We start from the raw sequence: 20382 nt of genomic DNA on the forward strand, positions 1-20382 counted from the left end.
TGATCATGAAAACCTAGCCCAGAACATCCAGAACCTCGGACAGGGCAGAAGGTTCATCCTTAAACATGACAATGTTAAACACAGTTAAAACATTATTAGAGTGGCTTATGTACAACTCTGTCTATGTCCTTGAGTGGCCCAGCTAGTGCTTGGGCTTGAACTCAACTGAACATCTCTGTAGAAACCTGAAAATGTCTGTCTACTGCTGATCTCCATCTAACATGACAGAGTTTGAGAGGACCTGAGGAGAAGAATGGCAGAAAATTGCCAAAAGCAGATATTTAAAGCTTGTCGCATCATGCCCAAAAAGATTTCAGTCTGTAAAGGTGCTTTAACCATCTTCTGGGTTAAGGGTATGAATACTTATGCAATTTACTTAGTTTTAGTTTGAATAAATTTGCAAAGCTGTCACAGTTCTTTGTTTAGTCTTTATTGTGCCTGGACTAGGGGTGGGCGATATACCGGTTCATACCGAATACCGGTGTGTTTTTTTTTGTCATGATATGAATTCTTAATATACTGCATTACCGGTGTATGTCGCTTAAAAAATGTGCGGAACGCGGTGCAGCACGACACTGTTTCAGTTGGGTCCCTTTTCACTATTGCACTGTGACTGGCCATTCACAAAGGATGCGTCTTTCTATGCCGCAGCACTATTTTATCATAATATTTCGTATATATTTCATAATATATAAACATGCGCTTAACCGAGGCGTTTGGATGTTTGCGTGCGTCTCGTGCATGAGTGGTAACGTTACATATTTCTTTCCTCGCGGCTGAACAGCTGCACAAGTACAGAAATTGCACGTTTGCATTATATTAAATATACTCACAAACAAACATTTTCAAAAAACGATTGTGTTCCCCTCATATCTGCTCAATAAAGGCATATAAAAATTTGTTTTAGTTGGAACTGTTTCTCTATATGCTATGATGAGAAATAAGGGTCAGTAAGGAAGATTGACAGCATGATCCGATCGCTTTGCTCTAATTTTCATCTAATTTAAGCCTTTGTTTTATTATAAAAAATATTATTTCAGGTAATTGCGAATCCATTGTGACTGTAAAACACAACAGACATGTATGCATGTTTAAATAGTACAATTGTTACTATTTTGTTTTCAACTAGTAATTTTTCGGTGGATGCTTCTAACTCTTAAAGTTGGGAGCACCAGTGCTTCTAAGGAAAAAAGTTAATTTCCAGCCCTGGTCTCTATTTATTTTCTTAAATATTATCTATACAAGTTACCTTTGTGTGCTATTCACTTGTTAAATAATTCTAAACTTTGCAGTTAGGATGGGGGATACTGTCACTATGACTGTATAAAAGGTAATTTTAAGTCGATCAACAGCACAATTTCCTCTCTCAGCCAGTAAAAAAGTGGTTTAAAAAATACCGCCATGTACCGGGAAACCGGTATAAATCTTGAAAACACCGTTATATAGATTTTTGGTTAGCCCTAGCATGGAGTGTAGATTACTGTAAAATAATCATAATTTAAAGTAGCTAAAATAAGGCAGCAGCATAACAAAATGTGAATAAAATGAAATGGGATGAATACTTTTTCAAGGCACTGCATGCTTTAGATATTTGAACGAATATCAGAATGTCAGTAATCAAACAGATCTGTTTTGTTACTGACATTCTTTCAGATATCTTTCTTTGTGTTCAGTAGAAGAAATAAATATATACAGGTATGAAACAACCTGAGAGTGAGTAAATGTTGAGAGAATTTTCATTTTTGGGTGAAGTATACCTTTAAGATTCTTTCGTTTGGAAACCAGACTTCCTGCTTGTGTTACTTGTTTCAAGCTGTAGATTCAATAGAACTGTTGTGGCGTTACTAAACAGAGGTGCTGGAAAGACTTTCTCATCCATAGAGGCCTATTTTAGAACCGTTAACAGACATGAAACTTGTCCATGTAATGAGTCCAATTAGTTTTTTTTTAATGAAAAAACATTCCAACACCCAACCCAATGTTAAGTGTAATACTCCTAGTCTTTCCCTCGTGGATTGAAAATCTGTTTAAGTCATTAACCTCTTCATGAATGAATTAGAGGATCTCAAAGCAAAATCCCCACAGCAAAGACAATCTATAAACACTGTAGCATAGGGCTGGGCTAATAAACGATATCAAATCGAATCGCGATAGAATTTATGTCGATAACAATGATAAACTATTGCCATTTTGACTCGTTATGGATTAATCTAAACAGTCTAACTGACAGCAGAAATAAACGCAGCAACAGTCAGTCAGCGTGAAGCTTTAAGCATGCGCGTCAAAGTACAAAGTCAATTTCATAATGCACTTGGCAAAGAAATCTCGAGATGAGGAGGAAAACATGACTGGAAGCGGAAACAAAAAGTGAAACTAACCTCGAGTTGAAATCACGCGGTTTATCAAGTGTCTTATTTTCCTTCGCAATCGCCGGTTAAACAAAACAAACTTGAGAAACAAATTGCAAGCGAGTTAATTCGTAGCTCAAGCACAAACGTTTTTATATCCATCTTTAACATATCTGCTAACATGAGCTGGTGCATATGAAACAAACCCAGTACAGATTAGAGATGTAATGAAGTGAGTTTGTTTGCACAATAAAAGATTGAACCTTGTATGCAAGATGCTGGCATGATTAAAAAATGTACTACAGATAATGTGAGATGTCTTTTTGAAAGACTAAGGTTCACTGAATGAATCCCACTTCTCAAACAAAACATTATTGCAGCGTTATGTATGTGCACAGGTGCTAAGCCAATATGGTTTAAATGTACACAGTAAGAAAGCCCTTTCATTGGTTGAATGTACTGAATGAACACTCTCTTAACAAGTCAACTGAGTCAAAATGAGACTGAATGAACTGGTACATGTTGTTTATGGCATAATATCCTTTCTGCTGCAACAGTGCATATCTTATTAGGTAACATAAATGACTTAGTTTGATTTAATTTTTACTAGTTTGAAGTTAAGTTTTGTTTGACAGTTTTGTTAATAAACTGTATTTAAAATAATTTGTTTTTTAATTATTATATATCTAAATAAATATTGTTATCGATCAATATAGAAAAACGATAGAGTTTGCATTTTTGCCATATCGCCTAGCCATACTGTGGCATTAGATAATCCACAGTGCAGTATTAAATACGTTTATACACCGTTTTCACTAGGAAACATGGCGTGGAAACATGACACTTCTCACAGTTTATTTCTCAAAGGGGTCATATGGCAGAAATACTTAATTTCTGTGTCTTTGGTGTGATAAGTTGCATGTATTAGACACGTAAAATTTCAAAAATTGAAGTGTCGGGAAAAAAAGAAGCATTCTATCTAAAAGCGAATGCGAACCCAGACCTGCCTGAAACGCCTCGTGTAACCACACCCACACGCATGTACGTCACTTTGAGGTATGATTTGACCAAGACCGCCCAAATGTATACGCAAGTAAGCTGGACGGTCTTGTAAATCTCATTGTACCGTCGCAGCATGATGTTCCAAATATGGTAAGAGGCGTTGAATGTCTGTGCAGTATTCAACCAATCACTATCCACTAGTGACCTGGCCAATCATAGCACAAATCGCTTTTCAGAGCGATGAGCTTTGTGAAATATCACAATTTCAGAAAGGCGGAGCAATCGGAGATACAAACATGCATGGTATGTGGAAAATACAGCATTTTTTTAACCTTAAATCGTGTAAACACATTGTATAACATCCAAAGCAAACAATAATATTTGATTTAGCCGAGTCAAATGACCCCTTTAATACACCATATATAATATTCGGTTACACTTAAGTATAGGGACCAATTCTCCAAATCATTCTACATGACCATATTCTACTTCACTAATCCTACCCAATAAACCCAACAACTACCTTACTTACTATTAATAAGCAACAAATTAGGAGTTTACTGAGGCAAAAGTCGTAGTTACTTGTCTATTAATACAGAGAATTGGATCTTAAAATAAAGTGTAACCCAATATTCCTCATTCTGTTTTCCAACTATTTGTTCATTGCACTAGATTTGCTTTATTTGGTTATTGGCACTCAGTTACATTTTTGTCCCAGTTTCCTGCTAAATAATTTCCCCCAATGGATAAATAAATGTTCTCTTATCTCTTCGTGTATGTTTAAATAGAGGAAGAGAAGATCTCACTTTCTCCATAAGCACTGTGGCTCCACTGCGGACTCCGAGCGGCCAATGGTGGCGATGAAGGCAAACGGCCAGGCTAACAGCATCATGAACGCAGCAACGAAGAGCCGGATGGGAAACAGCGTTACAGTCATCAAACCAATCTGCAAAGAGATATGACAAGATTGAATGGTTTGAATTACATTTCTAAACAGCAATATGATGATATTCAGGGTTTATTTGTACTAATTTCTATGACTAGTTATTTACAAGAAAAATTATTTACAGAAATTGACAAGTTATTTACAGAAAAGGAAATAGGTGGACATTTGAACATGAGATATAGGGTCATATGATTTCCGCGATGCGGTAATAAAATGTAATGAAATGCATGTCTCTGAACGAATGATTTAAGCGGTTTCCTGAAAGGTAACTGTAATGTTAAAAAAAACTCAAGTTCCTCAGTCTCCTACTATAGTTTTTATTGTATTTATATAGTAGTTTTTAGTGGGTCAGTTGTGGTCTAGTGGTAAGAGAGTTCGAGTCGTAGCTAGGGATGGGTATCGTTAAGGTTTTAACGGTATTACTACTTTTATCGATACCATTTATCGATCCGGTACTTTACCGGTACTCTTATCGGTACTTTTTGTTGTGTTTTTTTATAAAAGACAAAACTAAACCTGGAGTTGTTTTCACTATTTAAAACATTCTTTACTGACCCAACATATCTTAATGCAGGTAAAAGATGACTGATACCCGCCTATTATTCATAGAGAATTAAAATAAAGTGGATGTGGGCCTAAGTTTGTTTGTGTTTTTTGTTGTTGTTTAATAATAACCATAATTGGACCAGATGCTGGAGTGAATTGATTCACTGTAACTGGAGCTTTACATTCACATAATGTAGTTAACTCTGTTTGGGCTTAAAAGTTATACAGGTTTGGAACCTCTTGCAAAGTACACACAAAAAAGTTTGTATTTCATCAACACAAATTATTTTTTTAGGTAAGCTCTTCTGTATAATTTCTTAAGCATAATTTATTATTATTCATGCATTTTAAATGCAGTACTGTGAAAGCTTTTTTATGTTTAAGAATTAATTAGGCTACTGCAGAAAAAAAGCCACTCTAAAGATTTATATGTAGGCTATTTTTTAATGTGATGTGTGTTTATTAAATGAGTACATACTATTTTAAAGAAACCTTATGCAATGTTTATGTCGGGGTTATTTAGGAAGACTGCTAGGCTAGCATACATACCTGAGGACATGGATGATGAACTAGTAGCTAGGCAGTCGAAAACTTAGCATTTATCTTTCTGCACATTAAGCACTTTTGAAAGATGTTTTGCCAGATTACTTGTGTTTCCGCTCTTACAAGCAAAAGTCTTGTTGCACTTGTTGAAACGAGCATTATCTGCATCCACTCGAGTAAAATGTAACCAGACTTTAGAGCGTTTGGTTCTCTACGCCATCGTCACTCTATTAAGCGCGAGCTTTCGTGTTGTGTGCGCACGAGCTCTGTGTAGTGTTGGACAGACGGATATTTCGCGTGAAAATTGCGAATAACAAAAATGCAGGTAAATGTCTTTAATATTATCGCAAATTAGAAATGGATGGTCAGTTAAAATATGCTAGTTAACGTTTATTTATCAATAATAAATAGGAAATGTTTTCTTAATTTCTCCATTACCAACAGCAGAACCGTTAACGTCAAAGCTTATCGATCCTTCTGTCTTTTATTATTTAGCCCCGAGACCGATAAAGTACCGAGTTTCGGTACCCATCCCTAGTCGTAACCAGAAGGTCGCTGGTTCAATTATCACTGCCACCAGGAAATGACTGAAATGCAGTTGAGCAAGGCACCTTACCCCTGTATGCCTGCAGTGATAGCTGCCCACTACACCTTGGGCTGGGCGATTCGATAAATTCGAATTTACGTTTTAACACGATTTAATTTTTGTTAAATCGAGACTTAAAAAAAAAGTTTATCATGCACGTCCAATTAGATACGTTGGAAAGACTTGTCAATACCACTTTATGGCGCACCTGATCCACCTGATCGCGTCTCAACCGCTCACTCCGAAATCAGTAACGTGGAAGTTAACGGCTAACATCATGGATACGCCTGGCTCTTCGCATTAGGATGAGCTTGTATCAAATAAAGGTAGTAATGTTACTTCAGTGATTTGGAAATGGTTTGTATTTTAGAGCTTTGACGTCAAACAAACTTTGGTCAAATGCAAGATATGTCGAAAGTCAGTTGCAACCTGCATTGGCAACACAACTAATTTGTTTCAGCATTTGCGACAGAGACATCAGGCTTAATGGCTCGAATGCACAAAATTAAGAGATGAAAACAACACAGTCAGCCATCCGAAGACGACAGATCCACCTCGAAATGCACAACGTCATGTTTCATTAGCGGCATCATTTTCCAACGTCATTCCATATGATAAAAAGTCACATCGATGGCAAGAAATGACAAATGCTGTGACATTTCATATCGCAAAAGACATGTTTCCCATGCACACCGTGGAAAAGCAAGGGTTCATAAAGATGCTACACGCCGTTGATCCAAGATACAAGTTACCAAGCCGCAAACATTTTACAGAAGCCGCAATTCCCCGAATGTACACTGAAACACGCAAAAAAGTGTCAGAACAGCTTTATAATGCATCTTTCTTTTGCAAAGTTGTACTTCTACACCTTCTTGACCACTGTAAAGTACACTGAAAAAACAACTAGCCACAATACAGAAATGTTTTACAATACAAAAAACTTTCCTTATTTATGTTTTTTTTCTAAATTACTAATAAAGAGAATGTTATTTCAGTACTTTTTTGTTGTAGTTATGTTTTAAGTTGACTAGTTAAGCAAAAACGAAAAAATCGAAATAGAAATCGTGAATCGGTCAAATGTTCTGAAAAAATCTAGATTAGATTTTTTGCAAAATCGCCCAGCCCTAACTGGACCCTACTTGTAAGTCGCTTTGGATAAAAAAGCGTCTGCCAAATGAATAAATGTAAATGCAGTTTTTAATTGTATTTTACATGAGGGCAAAAATATTATTATTGTATCGTTAAAAAAAACTGAAAACAAAGAATCCAGAAAATTTCTAATGGAAATAATGGAATTTGGGAATTCAGATTTTGAATTCAGTTTTCATAGGGCCCGTGAGATATAATTTTTTGTTATGATAAGATACGCCGTCACCCTGCTCAGACCAAACTGACACAACTGATATTATAATTAAGATTTCCCAACTTGTTTATACAAACTTCCCAGAGGGACGTCAACACACCTAAACATTTGGTCTTATGACTACAATGCAAATAACATTATCAATAACATTACATTTTTCAATTATGAAAATCTCTTTTCATTATAAACTGTCAAAAAAAGCCAAAACTGTTAACTGCCCAGGGCTGTCCAATAACCTTAAAATGCCCAAATATCTGATTAACAGTCCCAGCCAATACACTGGTCAATCACTAGTTAATTTATTAAAAAGTCTCGAAAATCCCGTCCAGAGACAGAGTAAATGCAAGTAAATGGGAGACTGAATAACCTTAGACTAGGATCTTGAAACAGCATGCTCACACTGTTATTAACAGAACTATATCTTATCTGCAGACTACCGTTAAGGGCACAGAGAATATCTTATGTCAATATTTGTATTGTTCTAATCAGCACTAGGCTGCATTTTCACACTGATAGCTTTTAAAGGGACCAATTAACATCATTGGCACTGTGCGATTTGGAAGAGGTTCAGAATGCCTTGACGGTTTTCACAGAGTCAATTTCATTGAGATGATTACAAACCAACAGGCGGCCAAATCCCATATCAGTAAGCAGAGGCGTGGGATGAGCTTTTCTAAAAATATTTTGCTATCCATGAAAGAGCACAGGAATGAATCAAAGGCCAGAAGGATCATTATGCTGGTTCATTGCACGAAACTGTACAAACAACAAACCTGTTCTACACTTATTTGCCATACCCATGAGGTAATAAAAAAGTTATTTGATGCAAAAATGTTTTTGTCATTATTTACTCTGTTGTTGAAAGCCCCCAATGACTTTCTACTACTTTAAAAAGTGATTTGTGCCGATAACAATAGTAGTAGAGTATTGATGAGTAATAAAAAATGGAATAACAAATAGTAGTTTAATTTTTGTTTGTAATAACCTTTATGTTAGCACATAAAAAAGAGGTATAAACGGGTCCCATGCCCACAAAACATGCTCATACCATATTGTTTCTATTTACAATTTCTCTCTGTAGAAAATAGACAGGTCTCATTTGAAAAGTATAAAAAGACTCATTGCCTGTGAGACAGTAGACTGTATTGGTAAGCTCAAGATTAAGCCAGTAACATTTAAGAGTAGAGGTCGACCGAATGATGGGATTTTTTAATTAATCCGCATTGGCCGATTGTGCCGCAAACTAGGCCGATTAACAGGCAGGTGCATCTGTGAGCAGCTAAGCGTAGTTCTGGAACAAGCTACACTGCCTCTTGTGGCACAACACTGTGATGTCCCCCTCTGCTCTGCCTGCTAATTTTTTTTCTTGCGTTACATGATAACTTCACAAGAAAACGGTAAAATTGTAATTCTTTCTATTCTTTGTTCTCAATCTAGCCTTGTATATTTCATCGATTAAATATGATGCTTCTTGAGAATGCGAGTGACTCTTTGGAACTCTATTGTAAGCAAGCTTTCAACCACATAGTTAAGGCTAAATCTGTGCACGGGTATGAAAACCTGGTGACGAGCCCTGCTGCTAAATTATTACAGTTGTCTGCATTGTATAGCTAGATTACCTCTGACGTTATCAATACTGTTTCTGTACGGGAGAATTTCTTCCCTCTGACGTGTGAGACGGAGCAACTCTGCAGCCATGCCTTAATAAAAGATGAAACTTCTGGCTAAAACGTAAACGTTAACTTTCCTGCTTAAATGCGTCTATGGTTCGGACTCTGTTTATACTTGGAATTAAGATGCGTTTTGGTCGATCTTTCAAAAGGACGAAATATGTGCACACAATATACAAATTACCACGACCGGGGCAGATAAACCTACAGAGGGAAGTCGATTTTTTTCTGCTCTGACAGTTGCGAGACACGCTGAACACTGTTGTGTGTGTAAGAAATCTGAAAAGGAGACAACATTCTGCTTGCTTGGTTTTCAGTCATTAAAACAACCTTTTAAGTCTTCAGCCAATGTTTAAATCCTGACTTGTTGTTTTCCCTCGTTTACGCATTATGTCCATATGCGGTCTGTTGTGGCTGTTTAAATGCATTCGACCACAAGAACATCTATTTTCTTGTCAGGCTAGAAAAAGGCTATAAGCTAAATATAATTAAAAACGCCGTTATGAGCTGCAGGCTGTGTAATATGAATGATTTTTTTTTTAAACTTGGATTATGACCATTTGAATAATAGCAGTGTCTGCCAACAAACATAAACAAAAAGCATGCTTCAGAACAGTTTGAGAAGGTGCTTAAAAGTTTTAGGCAATGTATTATTACTATGAATTAGACTGCTATCTTGTACCATGCAATAAACACTTACTCATAGGCTTATTTAGACCTCATGGTGCCCCTGGGGAACAGCCACAGAGGTGTCCCCAATCCACCCACCTACCCACCACATAAAAGAATCCACATAAAAAAATATTGATATATTAAAAGATATTATAATAATGAAAATCTGCAAGTTACAATACACTATTTTACAAGAATTACACATTAACATGACACTTTCAAAGGCTCCTTTTAAGCACAGTATGTGTATATTCTTCTTACGGACTCCTAAACGATCACATAAGTACTACGATAAAAGTGTACTGTAAAAAGTACACATATGAATTGATTGCTATAGTGATGACACCGTTCTTCACTTTCATTTTAAAATGCAAGTTTGTACCTTGAAGGACCGTAATCTCACAAAAATGCACTTTTAAATGTTTATCTACCAGTCGCCAGCGTGTGTGCAGAAACACCCAGTAATTATACAAATCCATCTACTCTTATTTTTGTAACCTCCTTTAAGCCACAACAGTGACACAAAACAGGCTGTTGGGGATCCCCTAACAATCTGATGTCACATTGATTTACGCCTGCCCATGACCGCTCACAGACTCCGCCTTATGAGCACTTAGGTCCACCTTCAGCCAGAGACACGCTGTCAGCCATTTTCAGGCAAGAGCAGATGTAGCCACTGGCCAGCGATCAAAATGTCTAAGAAACAACTTGCTGTTGTTGGATGTAAAATGGAACATTAAAGTAGGCCGAGTGGAGAACGTTCCGACAAGCCCGGGTTATAACGATCGAAAGTCCCGGGCTGGACGATGATCACTTAGCGTTCGGGAAGATATAGTTTTTTTTGGATCGACAAACCGACACTCACCAGTCCGTATTTCCGGTAGGGAAAGAAGACTTGTGACCGACTTGTTCAGAAGACCTGTGACTGACATAATTTCTGTAAAGCTTGTTCATTACAACGAAAGAAAGTTATAGCAGTGTCTTTCTCGGTGAGTTCAGTGTTTTCTCGTATGTCCTAAGTGCGACAATACTAAGAGCGGATAGAAACAGGGTTTGCATTTGTAAGACAATAAGGTTAAGCAGATATTGCTACTCAAAACGTAATTAGGTCTGCAACAAACGATTATTTTGATAATTCAATCTAACGAATATTGGACCGATTAATCGACTAATCGGCTATTATTTCAATGACTAAATAGTAAGTTTTTAATGATTATTTAGCTTTTGCAACTAATTAAAACATTGAGTTATAGATTATTTACATAATGAATAAAATCAATTCAGCTTTTGAAATTTGTTTTATTGAACTTGAACCAACTGGTTACTCTCTTTAAGTTTGCCGATTCTGTCCAACTCGAATCACACAAATACTCTCTACAAACTTTTAAATACAAATAAAAATAAATAAATCAGGACCAATTTTTTTTAAAATGTAAACAAAACTCTTGACAGAAGCAATAAGCAGCATTTCTATGACAACAGTTCAGTTCAACTCTTTCCCCGTCAGCCTTTTTAAAAAAAAGTTGCCAGCCTACACCAGCGTTTTTTTACATTTTAACCAAACTTTAATCACTCACACTGCATTTTCTGTAAAGAATACGTGGACAAACAATATGTCCAATAAAAGAACAGAGTCTATGCTTTTAAACAAAGGAAACCGTCTTCTTCAATCTTGATTTTTTCTTTTTTTTATCACTCCTTAGATGTGGGTAGGTTTCTTCAAAAATGCATCACTTTGATTAAAAGATCATTTTGAGATAATTAGGTTCTTCCCACAAAGTTAAGCTGAGTATGGATTTGAGATGACACAGGCATCCGACTTGCAGTAGAGTGCTCAAACCCAGAAGAGGAGGGGCTATGTATATTAGCTAATACGTTTGCATTCTGAGTGACGTGCGACGTTAACTTAACGTCGATTGGCGCTACTTAAACGCATAACAGCATATGACGTTCATTTTGCACCAGACGGCGCTTATTTAAAGTCTGGCGGGATTAAGAAATCAGCATTTTAATATTAATACGGCGATCCAAAGCATGCGATTTGTGATACTGTTGGCTTTCGATACATTTCTGAGTAAACAGTAGGGATGCACCGATCCGATACTCTGGATCGGAATTGGGGCCGATCCGGATGTTTTTTGCTGGATCGGGTATCGGACTGACGGGTTCTCTTCAGTCCGATCCGTTGCGATACCCGTGGAAGTTACTCTAAAGCTTCATAAGGGACTATCTATCAGGAAATTACCATAAACTGTGTCATGCACTGTATTCGTTGTCATGTATTTTGATAGCTTTGAAACCAATATAACATAATTAAAAAACTCTGACCTCCGCTGGTGCGGTCATCTGTCAATCTCAATCCAACATGCGTGTGTCCGGGAACAGTCAGGACGTTACTCTTTCCAAAGTTTTTAATATTCTTCCTAATCACTAGATAGTAGACTGTGGTTTTGTTTAAAACACATTTTGCCGGAGACTGTACTCGCTGAGTGTAACGTTATTAGATTCAAGCACTGGAAGCGGTCTATGTTATGCGTCATTCATACACTATAACTCTTTTTTTTTACTTTAGGATGGATGCAAAGTACTATGATTTAAACACATAACATATCTCTTCTCTTTGTGTTATAACTGTTTTGAACTTGGGAAGCAAAGATCCCCGCGACATCAGGATCATCACTATCCGGGATGCTCGTGAGTGAAGCGGGTGCATTAAGCGCATCATTCTGCGTCCAATGCGCATGACTTTAAATAACGTAGAAGCGAATGTATTAAGCGCATCATTTTGTGTCCAGGATGTGCATGAGCGAGTTTGGAGACTTTTATATTGTGATAGCTTTGTGCAATAAACAGAGATTTATTTGTTAAACATTTTGTAAGTATCTGTGCTTAATGAGACCACATTTTGTTTTGTATGTATTTTTAAGTTAAATAAAGCACTAAATAACATTTTAAAAAATCATACTTTTAAGTAAAAATACTTAAGTGAAGGAAAATGGTAGATTTTAATGTACTCATGGATTTAAAGTAAAAAAAAAAAAAAAATGTATGGACTGTAGTGGAGTAAATATGCTCTGCTTCATACTGTAGGAAAGTATTTTTTGTCCAAAGCTCTCTGATAAAGTACATATATTTTAAAATGTACTTGAAAGTAAACATTCTTAACTATCCACCTCTGGCAATAAAAGTTCAAATATGCAAGTCTACTTTGATCATGAAAAACAATGCTAGTATCGGATCAGAATCGGTATCGGCCGATACACAGAATTCAGGTATCGGAATCGGATCGGAAAGGAAAAAGTAGGATCGGTGCATCCCTAGTAAACAGACACAGCCGTGGTCGGCCACATGTCTGTTTGACATTTATGTATGCCCATGTTTACATTTAGCTGCGCTTCCCAGTGTGTCTGAATTGTCATGTGAGATGCGTTTTCTGTTGTGTAGTGTTAACGCAGATTCTTTTGAAAAAAGCATGTGGAAACGGCACTATAAATAAGGATCGTTTTCGTTTAATAGAAGTTTTTGTATGACTACGGGGCTAATGTAAAAACCACCTTACACTCCTAGCTTGAAAGATTGAGTCCTGCATGACATGTGAGCATGTCTGTTTCGGTTTTAAGGCAAGACATAAATTCAAACAATATAAATTTTGGTTTAATCATAGATATAATCTTATTTTGTTTTTAATCAGGCTTATTCACCTTCAACAAATTGAACTGCACCAGTCTAGATGACTCAGTCACTGTACCCGGATGACCATGTATAATTAGCTTTGAGGGGTATTTTCAGGGTATAATAAACCCTAGAATTTCACGACTAGCCAATCTGAATAAAGTATTCCAGAGTTACAAGTGATAACTCCAAAAAAGCACAATGGGAGCTGCCTGAAGCTTCTGAGAAAACAAAGGCAATTTATATATTTAAAGAGTTTAGCACAAACTCAGAATAGATGATGTAGCCTAATGTTTTGGGTGCAGCTTAAAGTGCTTCCAAATGCACTTTTCTCATAGGCATAAACCTAAAGTTGTGATTTATTACAACATAGACAGTTAACATAATTATTTGTGTAATAAAAAAATTGCAAAAAGCTGATTAAGCAATACAACTATCAGTACACATTTAAATCTAGCTTGGTTAAAAGTGCTGCGTTAGACTTCTTTAAAACCATTATTAGTACAATTTACACCCTTTTCAGAAAAGACTGTGAACACACCCTCTGAACTGAACATTATCATAATATAAAGCAGAAGAGGTGCATACATTTGGCTAATGTGGAGGCATAAACCAGAACACCCAAAGGATTAAGCCGCGGTTACACTTGACTTTTCGTTCCGTTGACTTCCATTCATACGCATACGAATGGGACAGACCGGAAACGCAAGCCTGTTCAATAGGGTTGGGTATGGAAACCACCTCTATATCCGGTATATATCTGGACCGAATCAAAACGCAGATTTCCGCGACCCATTTCAGTGCCACTTAAATGCTGACAGAGCTGTTGATTGAGACATGTACCCTCATTCACGTGAATGAAAGTCGGAAAGCTCTGATAATACAAATCCAACACATCTTATATAATGGACATCAGTCTGTCAAGATTTTTACTCAAACTTTTTGCGTGTATAGGCATATAAATAAACTTATACATTATACATAATGTGTGTTTTTAAAACAATGCCCATATAGCCTAGAAGGCTCTCTGAAAATTGACTTAATCTGTTGATATGTTCAACGCATTTTCTGCCCATATTTAATACAACTATGGTCAGCGTTTAGTTTTAGCTGGAGGGTAAACAATTTAAACAGTAAACAAAACACTATAACATCTTTTTGATGTTATCATATTTTGCTTACTTAGCAAAGTTCAAGTTTGGTGAACTATGTCCTGTGAATTCCAGAAAGAGACCAGAAGATCAAAACCTCACAGCTTGACCTCTCGGTACAGAAATGTAAAAGATGGAGGCAACACTCCCCGTCCGAACGAATTTTAGATGCTCAAAGTCTAGTCTGACCACTGCAATACTTGTTTTTATACAACAGTTTCTCATGGGCAAATGTGTTAAAACATGACCCTGTGGTTATAGGGCATGACAACAAACAAGGCAAACTGAATGATGAACAGGGTCATGTATGTTTAACTTTAGTCCCTGTCTTACAAGTGATCACTGCACAACGTGTCTGACAAGCAAGCACATTTTGTCAATGGCCCATTACCTGACAAATCAAGAGCTCTTTCAATTGGAGATTTAAAGGATTTCACAGGAACAGACTTGAGACCCAAAGCTTTTAGAATTGACATGCTAAAGGATCCCTGACAGGTCAATTCAGTCAATGTTAATTGCTTTGCAGTCTGGTCACACACACCTTTATATGTGCTGATGCACTGAAATATAACGGGACGACCGAAGTCAAAGATTAACATGAGAATATGACACATGCAGTGTGACTCATTCAACAACAGACTCATCTAACTCATCATCTCATAAATCATTTCTGTTCATTTGATTGAGGTTTGGGAAAGGAGGTAGACATGAGCATTTTGATAAAACTTCATTTCGTTTGTACATTTGATCTTAGCTCACTTAGTGTAGCACAGTGTTAGCAGCGTCAACCCCAAATGTTTCAAACACACACGCACATGTCTAATGTGATGCACTGCAAGCCACTTTGGATAAAAGCGTCAGCCAAATGCATAACCTTGGTTTTTGAGGGAGACCGATAGATGCACCACATGGTACCGTTAATGCAGATATAGACAAAAGTCACGTTTTAGTCTTACATGTAGCCTACTTATGTGCTGATAACACTTCTGCTGCAATAAACGTGCAATCGCTAGCATTACCATTCCCGAGGCTCTTAAAATTGTGTGCAACATGTAGCACCGGATGAAAACTCTCATTTGACCAGGCCGGAGAGAAACTGATGGGACACCTACAGGCAGTATCACTGGCCGTGGCCTACATTAGCCATCCACATCACGCATAAGATATGATCGCAGTTCATACCTGAAGCTTTTGAAATATTGTGAATCTTAAATCATGCACGAACGGGTTTCTGAAAGGAGGAGCCAGCTCGTGCTTCTCTTCTCCATCCGCGTGCGGGCTCTGGATCAACCTCATCCTCGACAAATCCCAGTCAATTAAAGTCACAAGATGACGGTGAAATCACTGTTCCTTTTCTTTAGGGCCGTTGGTTCCACTTTACCGCGATATTATTTGGCAGGCCGAGGGGTTGGAGAGATTAGGCGGATCATGTATTTGACGATCGCTACTCTTTCTGTGTGCGCAACAGCAGCAGTCAGTCCTGTTGGATGTCATGGAGGGGCTGAATGCTTCCCGCAGTGCGCATGTGTGAAAACCCGCTCCTCCATGCACTCAAGCCATTAGTGAAAGGCGCATGCGCAAACCCCTCTAAGAGCCACTTCTAAAAAGAGAACATTTAATCAGAAGAGCTCACTACCTGTTGAGCGGCACTTATCAGCGGCATCTGTTTTATGAGAGACATTTTTTATCTGAATATTTATTGCTGATTTATATGTATTCCAAGTTCTGTCAATCGGACCCAGAACATTTCACTTTAATCACAAGCGACTTTGGGCCGTCCTAACCAACGCTGAGAAAAGTAACAGGTATCACACGATAACATCACATTCTTGCTGTTTCAAAGTCAGTCTTGACAATGTACACATGCTATATGAAAAATATCTGAAAAATATCAATTGTAAATACACCGTGTAAATAAAAAAATGGGATTGACTTTTGAAAGAATAGTTTACACCAGATAAGTCAGTCAAAGATCGGGCCACGTAGTCCCGCCCACTTCAGTTCCTCTTCAGGTTAACAGCCGCTCTGCTTAAGTTTTCTGGTGTTTTTCCGTGAGAAGCAACTTCATTTCAATGGGGACCTACAGGGAGCGCTAAAGAGTCAGGTGCCACTGCCAAATTGAATGCGATCAGTTAGATAGATAGATAGATAGATAGATAGATAGATAGATAGATAGATAGATAGATAGATAGATAGATAGATAGATAGATAGATAGATAGATAGATAGATACATAGATTTATAGATAGATAGATTTATAGATAGATAGATTTATAGATAGATAGATAGATAGATAGATAGATCAATAGATAGATAGATAGATAGATAGATAGATAGATAGATAGATAGATAGATAGATAGATAGATCGATAGATAGATCGATAGATAGATAGATAGATAAAATATTATTGGGTGGAATTTCAAATTACAACAGTGCACGATTTTAAAGAAATCAATCAGTTTGTAGCCTAAATCTAGTCTACTCACAAACATGTCGACAGATGACGTAGACAGACAGACAGATTTATAGATAGATAGACAGACAGACAGACAGACAGATAGACAGACAGACGGACAAACAGATAGATAGATAGATAGATAGATAGATAGATAGATAGATAGATAGATCTATAGATAGATAGATAGATAGATAGATAGATAGATAGATAGATAGATAGATAGATAGATAGATAGATAGATAGATAGATAGATTTATAGATAGATAGATAGATAGATAGATAGATAGATAGATAGATAAAATATTATTGGGTGGAATTTCAAATTACAACAGTGCACGATTTTAAAGAAATCGATCAGTTTGTAGCCTAAATCTAGTCTAGTAACAAACATGTCGACAGATAATGTAGACAGACAGATAGATAGATAGATAGATAGATAGATAGATAGATAGATAGATAGATAGATAGATAGATAGACAGACAGACAGACAGACAGACAGACAGACCGATCGATAGATAGAGCCATAGATAGATAGATAGATAGATAGATAGATAGATAGATAGATAGATAGATAGATAGATAGATAGATAGATAGATAGATAGATAGATAGATAGATAGATAGATAGATAGATCTATAGATAAAATATTATTGGATGGAATTTTATTTACATTTACATTTAGGCATTTGGCAGACGCTTTTATCCAAAGCGACTTACATTGCTTTATCCTATACATTTACACATATGTATTTGCAATCCTCTGGGATCGAACCCACAATGCTCTTACCACTGAGCTACAGGAAAGCTCATTTCAAATTACAACAGTGCACGATTTTAAAGAAATCGATCAGTTTGTAGCCTAAATCTAGTCTACTCACAAACATGTCGACAGATGACGTAGACAGACAGACAGATTTATAGATAGATAGATAGATAGACAGACAGACAGACAGACAGACAGACAGAAAGACAGACAGACAGACAGACAGACAGACAGACAGACAGACAGACAGACAGACAGACAGACAGATAGATAGATAGATAGATAGATAGATAGATAGATAGATAGATAGATAGATAGATAGATAGATAGATAGATAGATAGATAGATAGATAGATAGATAGATAGATAGCGAGCTTTCACATCGGTATGGTCTCCTAGAGATTGTAGGAATGGGCATGCTCTATTTTTAGTCTAGCTCATAGTATGCCTTGTGGGGGTGGGAGTTAGTTGAGAGCTTTTAAGTGTTATTTTCAGACAGAGTAAGATCTTTAAGCACCTCTGGTCTGCCAACTGCATGTCCTCTCTCAGCCTTTTCTTTTTGTCTGTGTGGGGGTGTTGCTGGGTAAAAGTTCTGCTATGGTTATGAATCACAATGTTGGTCACCAGTGTTGATCTTTTGCACCAAGAAACATTACACCAATTGTGGGTTTAATTACACAGCATACTTTATTATACAGTAGATTGTACACTTTGTATTTTTCGGAATTTTTGTATTATGTAGTTATGAATTGTATTAAATTGGCATACTGATTATATCTCAATTATTTATTTTATAGTTATTTATCCTAGACCTCAGTGAGATTAAATGGAGAGAAAATGTAAACTTTTGGCTATGTTTGTCTCAGATCTCCTCATACCCATAAATCTCCCTTCGAAAAACGTCTAAGTCTGAGTTGACATCAGATGAAACAGCCGAAAACACTTCTAAACCTCCGAAACTATTAAGAGCAACCTCGGAGCAATACAATGTCTCTGGATATATATAGGTGATGTTGTACGGTCTTTGGGGCCCTCCTGTGGTGGGTGACGGATATTACATATAGTAAACTATATAGAAATGTGATTAGCCGCAAGAGGGCGCTAAAGTCTATTTTTGGCTTTCGTAATTTCGTGATGATATCCAAAAGCATGAACAGTATTTACTATGAATATACCAGTTTGTCCATTCAAACCCCTGGATGTGTTTCTCAGATATTTTGTCCGCTGTTTGATGTCTTGTATTAGATACAATATTGAGTGCTCTATTTTTCTTTTGTGCAGAGAGATATGCTATTCAGCAACATTGTTCTAAAATGTGATGTGCCCGATTGTGGTTAAGTATTACATTTGTTGTAAAAAATCTGGAATTTTGCTCTTATTTGAGTAAATTAATTATCTTAAGTTATCTAAGATTGTAAAATAAGAGACATATTGACAATATCCATGTTTTATCTGCCACTTTCAACATGAAGTTAAATACCACTAATATAAGAAAGGCTGCATCAGATTACTATAGAGACTATCCAGGTTGGGTGTCACATTATATTTTCCATGCTAATATATATTTTAATATCAAAACTTGTATAACATGAGCTCCACACAATGTCACAGCTGTGAAATGTTATGCGACAAGACTTGGACCAACCGTTGTTTTTCTCACCGTTTTATTTGCATTTTAAGAGGAATAACAAGAAAACAACTATATAACTACTCAAAGACATATCCTTCAGACAACTTTTACAATAAGTTCTTACATTACCTGCGTAGACATTTACAACAATTTATATGTTGGTGTTTTTGTGTACTTGCAGCATGCAGAGACTGTGGTGATGGGCATGTCTTTGAACCATGGAAATATTTCCGAAAATCATTTTTCTTTACTCTTGTAAATGAGAAGCGTATCGGACAGCCTTGCTAAACCCGTGTTCTCTGTTGCTGAACTGGAAAACATGACGGTATATTGAGTTATAATATCATACAACAAACTGTAGTTGCCCAAACGCACACAACTCATTTTCTAGAAGGCCCGCCATCATGTTCTCTTCCCACGTCTGTAATTGCAGGTGTCAAAAGCGATCGCCTGCCACCCGGTGTCCCTTAACTTTGAACGTCTGTGGAGACAGTGCAGGCGAACCTGCCCCTGGGCCCATCGCACTGGGTTTTGACATTTGCATTTGGTAAGCATCGAAGAGGCCGCGGTTACGCTCTGAAGGGACGGCTGTGAAAAAAAGGTTCGCCTCCCGACGCCGTAGGAATTAAAACGGAAGAAATGCAATTTAAAGACATGAAGTAAACAATCACCTAACACTTGTTTCAAGCACGAACACAATTTCACTGGCCTTGTCCAATTCCGTCGTAGCCCGGGGCTCAGTGTGTTTTTCTTACATGTGGTTCTACACCACTGATTAGAATGGTAATGCAGGAACAGAATCAATCCTTATGACATTTCAGAGAACCAAGCACAGTTTTCTATATGGTGCGGCACTTTTGTGTCCCTTTGAGAAAGTCTAAAACTCTCGTTTTTCAAGTGAGACTCTGCAAAACTGCAAAGTAATCATAAAATTGCAGTATCTTGTAAATGACAATAAGAATTATCTCAGTGATTGACATTTTGTGTTCTGCTGTGATGTGTTCATTGATCAGCAAAGTAAAGCATGCATT

The 20382-nt window shown here is 37.0% G+C and overlaps 1 protein-coding gene and 1 long non-coding RNA gene across 2 annotated transcripts in view; one reads left to right on the plus strand and one right to left on the minus strand.

The window, feature by feature from the left end:
- Window positions 1-16005, minus strand: part of LOC130433012 (lysophosphatidylcholine acyltransferase 1) — a 36038-nt gene extending 20033 nt beyond the window's left edge. The window contains exons 1-2 of the mRNA XM_056762647.1: window positions 15682-16005; window positions 4157-4296 (exon numbers count right to left, since the gene is read on the minus strand). Of these exons, the coding sequence (XP_056618625.1) occupies window positions 4157-4296; window positions 15682-15795 (254 nt within the window). The 5' untranslated portion in view covers window positions 15796-16005. The remainder of the gene's footprint in view (window positions 1-4156; window positions 4297-15681) is intronic.
- Window positions 16006-16161: 156 nt separating this feature from the next.
- LOC130433561 (uncharacterized) lies at window positions 16162-20153 on the plus strand. The gene is made up of 3 exons (XR_008908603.1): window positions 16162-16304; window positions 19533-19676; window positions 19785-20153. It is a non-coding gene; the product is annotated as an uncharacterized LOC130433561 (long non-coding RNA).
- Window positions 20154-20382: the final 229 nt, after the last annotated feature.

This window comes from Triplophysa dalaica, chromosome 12 (genome assembly GCF_015846415.1).
Source record: "Triplophysa dalaica isolate WHDGS20190420 chromosome 12, ASM1584641v1, whole genome shotgun sequence".
Classification (NCBI taxonomy): domain Eukaryota; kingdom Metazoa; phylum Chordata; class Actinopteri; order Cypriniformes; family Nemacheilidae; genus Triplophysa; species Triplophysa dalaica.